Below are 8,629 nucleotides of genomic sequence, written 5' to 3'. Positions count from 1 at the left end.
CTGAAATGTATTTTCTCTGATGCATTTATCTTTGGCCTGAAATAGTTTAAATATCTCCAGATATTTAAACTATTTTGGTATCTAATCTGACAAATGTCATGGCCAGTCACAATGTAGACTGCCATTGTGGACATATAGGGTAACTACAGTGACACGATAAGTGTATGAATGATATAGATGTTAGTTTATGCTTTGCATAGTATGAAAAATATGTATTTGAATCAATCAATCCAGGAAAAAAAGGAGCAATTCAATGGATCGAGGGAGTTCTTCTTTAATGAGGAAAGAAGAAAAACAGTCAATGCCCCACAAAATCTGTGTTCCTTGTTAATAATTATAAGAATAATTAAGTTTAGGATAATAATGTTTATTCCACTCCAGCAGTTTGTTACTTTAAGTGCGATGGGTGAGGGTTATATAAATACATAATATAATAAAACACAGCAAGAGTTGAAAACAAAAATTCAAAAAAATGTCAATCTTTGTAATGCCTATTCCAACCCTATTCATTCATCCAGCTTCATACGGTTGTTCAGCAGCCAATTGGTAAGTGCTTGTCTGACAGAATTTCCCAGAAACCATTTCTCATCACCACGACTACTCTGTTTCAGATCGGAATGATATCTCAATCCTAGCGGCGTGGTCCATCCCCTCCACGACCGGGGCTTCCTCTTTGTCACTCCGCTTCCACGACCACAGTGACACGTAGACAGCAAAGCATGCTGGGAAGTCGCAGAGGAGGATGGTGACCAGGAAGACCAGCAAGGCGTAGACCAGCGCTCTGGTCACGTGACCAACAGAGTAGACCACGCCCCACCAGGCCAAGACACTCCTGGCGGGACCACCGCCTCTCTCAGAGGGAGGGACGGAAAGAGGGAGAGAGGGAGAGAGAAGGGGAGGGATGGAGGGAGGTATAGACACAGTACTGATGCTCACTAAGGGAGGGATAGAGGGAGAGATGGAGGGGGAGAGAGAGGGAAGGATGGAGGATGAGAGACAGGAAGGAATGGGTGGAGGTAAAGACAACGGGCTGGTGTTCTCTGATGGAGGGATAGAGGAAGAGATGAATGGAGAGAGAGAAAGAGGGATGTCTTTGGGTTCCACTATCAGAGGATCTGGAGCTGGACTGGATTGTGCCTTATCTGAAATGCTTCCTGTCTCATCACTTGTGGAAATCTGATTAACCTGAGGCTTCCTGTGGAGTGTGTCACACACCTGCGCAGTTCTCCCCATGGTTCCTCCATCATCAAGCTCCTTCGTCACTTTCTGCAAATGTAACACCTCTTCTATCACTCCCTCACTCAAATCTCCTCTATCTGTCAGCTCCTCCTCCTCTCCCGTCTCTCCTCTTATCCTATCAACCTCTCTGAAAGATACTTTTGTCTCCTCTGACACTTTCTCATTTTCAACTTGTCTCCAACCTTCAACTTTTTCCATTGACGCTTTCCGCTCATTCTGTTGTTCAGCTGACAAGCCCCCCCCCTCTCTCTGAACTTTCTCACTTCCTTTCATTGGTTCCTTGACTTCCACCATCTTGGGGTTTTCTACACTTTCCATCTCCTTTCCCCCTCTTTCCCCTGCTTGGCGGTCTCTCTGTCCTCCTGTTCCTGGCCTCTGCTTCTCTCTGTGGGTGTTTACCTGTGTTTGACTGTGTAGTAATGCCCCTGGACCTGTGCTTGTTCCTCTGCATCTCTCCTCTGCCACCTCCCCTCTATCTTTGCATTCATCCTCATTTGATTGGTTAGGTCTGATTCCTGCATTTTCTACAGAGCCGATTTCCACATCATCCCGGCTGCCGCGCTGTGCTAATTGGTCTGTTCTCAGTTGCTCTTCCTCAAGCGATCTCTCTGTCGGTACAACTGTGCATGGTTGTGACAGTGTTTCCACCTCAGGTACAGGCGTCTTCACCTCTTCTGTGTGTGATTCGCACAGTCTGAATTCTTCCATCTGTGATTGGTTGCTTCTCAGATCACCTTCATGTGTTTCCTGACATCCAGGTGTGACTTTCTCCTCTGGTTCGTTCAGACGATGCACTTCATTTGCCTCTCCGTGTCTCGTGCCCCCTCCTTCCTCTCCGTTGGTACATGTGACCGGCACACTCCCGTCCTCCTCTATCTCATCCCCGATTGTCTCTGTAAATGTCACTGAGTCATGGGCTGCTTTGTGTTCTGTCCCTGTAACCCCTCCATCGGCACCGAGGGAGAGCATCTCACACTGTCTCTCTCCCAGGGAGATCTTTTCTCCGGCTGCCTTGTCATTCACCCACCATTCCTCTGCTGTCTCCTCGGTGGCGCAGGGTCTCTCCTGCGCTGCATGGGGTGTGATGTCCTCTCCTCCAACTCCTCCTTTCACACCCCTTGTTCCAACTCCTCTTTCTTTTCCATCTTCTCCTGATCCATCACTTCTTTCTTCTTCTTCTTCTTCTTCTCTCACTCCTTCTCCCTCTTCCTGATCCTTGGCCTTTGCCTCTCCTGATGTCCCTAGTGCCAGACTACATTCCTGGAGAGTGTCCGTTACAGATATGGCCTCTGACTTTTCAGCCGTGTCATCACACACCACATTGTCACATCCAAGGAGAGTGGTATTCTGGCTCCCAGCAGGGTTATGTTCTCTGGTCACCAGTGTCACATGACTGTTTGAAGACTGAGGATTCGTGATAGTGTACGTGTGTCTATTTCTGCTAGTGTGTTTGTCTACCGTGACTTCCTCTTGGCTGTTGTCCTTCCGTGACTGAGATTCCTCCTTGTTGTTGGAAGGTGCAACCAGAGCAGCTGACTGCAGCCACACAGACTCCGGAACATTGCTGTCATCTTTAGAGGCAGTGCCATTGAGGAACGCCTCCCACAGATCACAAACTGACATTTTGTCCTCCATATTTTCCTCTGAGGATACCTGAAGAGCCTCTCTGTTCCCCTCAGGTCCCCCTGACCTTTGACCCTTGTCTCCGCTCCAGTCCAGGGTCAGCAGGGGAATCTGGTGGTAGGTGAGAATCTGGGGTGTGGTCTCTTTGCTGTGTTTCTTATGATGGAGGTGTATCACACTGGAGGTACTACCCCCTAGCGGAGGGAGGAGAGCTTCCAGTCCAGCAACCCTTCTGATGTCTTTCAGCACATTGGCTTCCTGCTTGACTTCCTGCTTGACTTCCTGCTTGACTTCCGGGTCAACATCTTGATGACTCTGAGAGAAGTAATCCAGCACACGAGCCAAACGTTCCGCCCTCCGTTTTTTCCTCTGACTATCCACCTGTCAATCAAGAGGGGGAAAACATAAGCTCCATATTTAGTCTTTTTTGTTCATAAAAATATAATTATACAAATATTTCCCCTCTGTGTATGATAGTCGATTTGTAAAATCAAGCCATCTATTTATGTTTACATTTTAGCCAACAGCATTTACTAGATGTCCTGATCTTATTAATAGTTGTCACATGACTGAAATGAGAGAACTTGTATGTCATTCTCACATGTCAGATGTACTTGCCAACTATCATTTCTGAAGTACAGTACGTTACACTGAGGCAAGCCTCACGGTCCCAGCTGAAGACATACTGTGCCTCTGCCAAACCAAGGAGCAGGGGAGGATTGATGGAAGAACAGAAAGAACCATGTTAGGAGCCATGAAATCGAGCTATTCTTGTTTGATTGTCCCTGTCCTCTCTGGTTCCTTTGGCTTCCGGTACAAAAGCTCACAAATGAAATAGTTCTAGCTGGGATGATTTTACTTAGAAACTCATAGGAAATGGGGGTGGAGAGGATAAATTGGGGTGGCAGCCTAAATAAATTAAATAAGTCTTGATTTATTTTTTCTTAAGTGGGTGTGACCTCACCAAAGGTTGCCGCTGGTGCACACAAGCATGTGTCTCAGCTGAGCTGTCCAGTGTGCGAATCTCAGCCTCCTCTCCTCCGTCTGTGACTGAGTCTGGAACATAAACAAACTTACACAATCAGATGGGGAAGCACAGAGGTCAGAGGTCAGAGGAAGGGGCAAGGTCAGAACTCACCTGCTGTGTCAGGTGTGGGAATGAGGGTCAGGGTTTCCTCTGCACTGCTTTTCCTGTTATCAATAAAGACAGCCAATGATACAGCACCAACCGGGAAATTTTGTCGAGTAAACCAATAAACAACTGTACACACTACTTATTCACCAATTGCATTGTATTAAACAGACTTCCAACTGCCAACCAGACGTTCCAAAGGTTGATACTTGTTTTTGTGGGAGACAAACATAGCACACATACAGTATATCACAGCTCTAGGCAGAGTTCCATAATGGAAAGCTGGCTTAACACTTAATACTAGCTCATGATACATGATACCCTACAATCACTGTTGCAACATTATGAAATCTGTTGCTACTGACATAGACTAAATGAACATAGGCCTTTTATAGAGAAATGGTCCTGCTTAGTAATACGAATCTGTCTTATCTGCATTTAAACAAGCTTTGTGTGGATGATTATGTTTTGTTATTCTTATTTCCACGACTCTCACCTGTGGCTCTTCAGACAGCTCCTCTTGCTCCTCCTGTGACTGCTACTCTCGTCCTGCTCCTTCACCCTCCCCTCCTTCACCCTCCGATGGCAGAACAGCACGTAGTTCAAATCCCTGTTGTTTGCCCAGTAACAGCCGATGGACGTTTCGTAGCGCAGGCAGAACTCCACCCGGGTGCCCTCCTTGTTGACGGGGGATGCCAGGGTCAGCTTGAATGAGAACCTGTCCGTCTCTCCGTCGCTGGAGCCTGGGATGTACTCTGCCAGCAGGTCAAAGTGGCTCCTCCAGCCGTCCAGGGAGACGCGGACGTAGACGGTCTTACTGAAGCAGAGGTTGACCACCCTGATGATGCCCCTGAGGGCCGTGGTTCCTGGAAGCAGCTCGACGCTCTCCAGCTCCACCATCTGCTGCCTCAGACGCTGCTCCAGCTCCTCGCCGCTGGAAGGGACGGAGAACAGGCAGGACAGGAAGTGCTCCTCCGGCTCGCCCGCCTCCTCTCGCGAGGGGGCGGCGACCTTCGACCTTGTGAGAACGGCGCTGTCGAACTCCTTGACGGAGACCAGGTCCAAGCCGAAGGCATCTGCGAAAGACACCTTCCTACGGATCACGGGCGGGGGCTCTGGCTCCGAGTCGTCGCCCTCCGACTCGTCTGTGGAGCCCTTGTTTGAGGAGGCTTCCTTGCTTCCCTCTTCCTCCCTCTCTCCTGCCTCGTGCATCACTCCTTGCCAGGTCCGAGGAACCTCCATGGACTCTACGGGGCCAATAGGCCCCGGTTCCTCCACCGACATCAGCAACTGTAAGTCTATCTGTCTCTCTGTCGGTTTGCCTGCCTGTTTGTCTGTCTGACTGCCTGTTCGTCCGTCTATGTTCCCGTCTGATTGATGTCTGTGTGAGTACCTCTCACTCTGTCCGTTTGTCTGCCAGACTGTCTGAGCATCTGTCGGTCTTGCGTGTCTACGTCTCCGCTGGTGTGACGGTACAGCCAACGCTGCCTAGCTGCCGCGGGAGTGACACAGGAGAGGGGCAGGAGGACGTGACTGGGCAGGCGTGTGCTTTTCCAGCTCAACTTTTAGCTGCGAGCCCATCCTATTAATAGGCCTCATCCACTTTCTGGTGCAGAGCAGTGAGCAAAGCCCTGGAACCAAACAGATTACCCAAATAGATAACACCGTGAATCTACCATGTGACCCTAATCTACAGTCTATTTGTATTTGTTAAAATGTAAATATTTGGAAAAAATTAAAAAAATGTTTTGAGGTTGAAAATAAAATGAACATATCAGTTGTTTTATTTTGTGTCGAATCTAACATAATACACAACATTCCAGCCTTACATATCAGGCCTCCTTAAGGAGGTCATCCACCCATCGTTGTGTTGGGTTCCAGAGACCCTGTCATACACATGTGCAAATGTGGATGCTTGGCCTTTGTGTTAGACTGCAGCTTGTAGACTTGAAGCACCTGTCTGTAGCCATGGAAACAAAGCTGAAAATGGGATGATTGCCAGGTAGGAAAAAGAACAGTGAAACTCCTTGTAATTGTATGATTTGTTTGTATTGTTTTGCTTCAGTGCTTCAGAAATTTTACGGGGGGTGCATTTCAGGGCAGGGCTGTGTTGGGCCTTGCCACAAAATGCACCCCCTTCTAACTTTGACAAGGAAAGCTCCAGATGCCTGAAACCTACTGTTTACTCATACTAGTCCCCCCAATATACAGTAAGAATCATTTGATGTACAGATCTGAAATTATAAGGAGCTCACATATTCTGACGACAGCTATCAGGTCTATATGTGAAAAGAAGGTTCCTGAAAAAACTTTTGGGGGATTTTTTTTTTTTCAACACCAAAAATAAATTTCAACCTGACGACAGCTACCATAATCTGTGAACTCTTTTTTCCAGGTTTTAAAGAATCATTTTTTAAACGTTTTTTTGAAAATATTTTTCATCCTTTTGAAACTATTATTCCTAAACTTTCTTTCAAAAATGTTTTTTAAAAAGAAGGAATAAATAAAATAATGTATTTAAGAAATGTTTAGAAACATAGAAATATTTATGATTGTTATTAAATGCACTGTAGCCTATAGTAATCTCTTTCCTATATCATTTATTTCGGTATTATTTATTTTTGTATTTATTGGGGTGGGACTAAAATTTGCAGCCAGGCATTATAGCAATCAAGGCCAGATAGATAAGAGAAGTACAGTCAGTGAACATGTCGAGATGGCGATCCGAGCTACTCAGCTGTGGCCAGGTTATGGAAGATGAATAGCCTACACGCGCATCAGTAGAGGGCACTGTATGACCATGGCTGGAACGTCTCGCCACCAAAACAATTGTCGGATTCTGTTTTCTATTGTCAGAAAACGAGCACCCAGTGCATAAATTATGACGGACGTTGTAAACTGTTAAATGCATTTAAATGTCTAGTTAATTAAGGACTATAATACATTCCAGAACCCCACAAACAAACGCAGTCTCTATTAAAAAATAAAATAAAGTAACATGCGAGTCTTTAGTATATTTTAAATTATGTAGGGACACTACATGTATGCTAATTTCTGATGAACACTGCGATGTTAAATGTAAGATTTACGGTTTTATTATTGTATAGTAGCATCGCCTGTCTTCAGCGGCAAGACATGACCTTTAGATGGCAGCAAAACACCATATTTCTATGGTGTGGCATGAAGTCAACCATTTTTCTAACCTAACACTTCCGAAATTCTGTTTCATCCCATTTAGAGAATCCACGAAGGAATGTTTAATTCCATTCAAGAAAGCCCTGTATGTCAATGAATTGGATAATTCAAAATCAATGAAAGTCTCTTCTGTTTATTGTTGGTGTAGTAGGCCATCACATATCAACGTATTGAAAATATTTACTGCAGCATAGTCTACAAAAGTTTGCAGTGATGTGTTCTGGATTAATGCAATTTTGTATGCATGGACAGGTAGCCGAGATATAGTATTTGAATAGATGTTGGTTACACATATGATCATAACGTATTACAATAATTTCACTAGGCAATGGGAAATATCTGTCCATTAAAACATTCTTTTAAATGATTTAATTCGGCGTGTAGTGTGGAATAATGCTCAAACGATTTGGCCTTGAACAGTGAGTAATACAATCAAATGTAAAAATTCAATCGTAGCCTACATTTCCAATAAAAACATTCTAAAGACATTAAAACATAAAGAAATATATCAATGGGGAACATTAAATTACCTTTTTTTGTTAAAATCAAACTAAAAGAAGACGTTTAACCTACGAGGTAGTGTGCAAATACACAATCTGGATTAAGGTTCGAACATCAACTTCTTCACACTGGACAACGTGGAAAGCAAAAAAGTAGGCTAAACGTTAACATATTCAGCAGAGTTTTAAACGCAATTCTTTGAGAGTTGTCGAAAGTTTTAGAGGATGTGATAGGCTACCTGAATGTAAAGGACATAATCCATGACTCTAAAATGTTGCCGCGTCCCAACTGAATTATTTGGGGTAGAAAAGTGAGTTTTGTGCCGTCAAGGTTTTGTGATTCATGATGGCTGGCTCCTTGACTACATTATAGAAATTCAAATGGCCATTTATTTCGCTTTTTTTTAAATAGCAAATTTTTCGTAGTTCGTATTTTTACATCAACATAGATTTAGATGTAAATTTGCCAAGCCATTTTTTAATATATTTTGTATCATTTTCTATCATAAAGTAGTTTTCATCAGTCATTAGTTGTCTATCTACGTAATTTAAATAAATAGTCCATGTTTTAGATAAATGTGTCATAAGTAGCAATTTCCAAATATTAAAATTACATTAGGCCTATTTTACTAACCTACAGTTCCAAACTATCGCGCTATTTTCTTCAAACTATCGCACTGATCATCCTATTTCAGTAGGCTAATATTTCACATTTGCATATCTACTTATTATTAAAAAAATACACGTGTATTCTTATTTTATACTGGTTTCATTTAACCCATTTCTCTGCAACAGAAGCTGACTTCACGCCTGGTTCTGTCTCTGTTCACGGAGGTTAACCCGTACACTTTAGATCTCCGCACTGCAAAGACCTCATTTGGAAACGTTTAAACTGCAAACGGCTGTTTGCTTTTATATGACTTCGGCTGGGAAAAAAAGG

At 44.0% G+C, this 8,629-nt stretch overlaps 1 protein-coding gene across 1 annotated transcript; it reads right to left on the bottom strand.

Moving 5' to 3' along the window:
• Positions 1–265: 265 nt before the first annotated feature.
• On the bottom strand, positions 266–5,432 carry ppp1r3aa (protein phosphatase 1, regulatory subunit 3Aa). The gene is made up of 4 exons (XM_067254867.1): positions 4,491–5,432; positions 4,001–4,053; positions 3,827–3,918; positions 266–3,243 (listed from the first exon to the last, which is right to left on the bottom strand). The coding sequence occupies exons 1-4, from the start codon at positions 5,276–5,278 to the stop codon at positions 598–600; spliced, it is 3,579 nt and encodes a 1,192-aa protein (XP_067110968.1). The 5' UTR covers positions 5,279–5,432; the 3' UTR covers positions 266–597.
• Between the last annotated feature and the right edge of the window lie 3,197 nt (positions 5,433–8,629).

This window comes from Osmerus mordax, chromosome 17, assembly GCF_038355195.1.
Source record: "Osmerus mordax isolate fOsmMor3 chromosome 17, fOsmMor3.pri, whole genome shotgun sequence".
NCBI lineage: Eukaryota > Metazoa > Chordata > Actinopteri > Osmeriformes > Osmeridae > Osmerus > Osmerus mordax.
The sequence above is the reverse complement of the archived record's forward strand: the minus strand, read 5'-3'. Positions and strand labels throughout refer to the sequence as shown.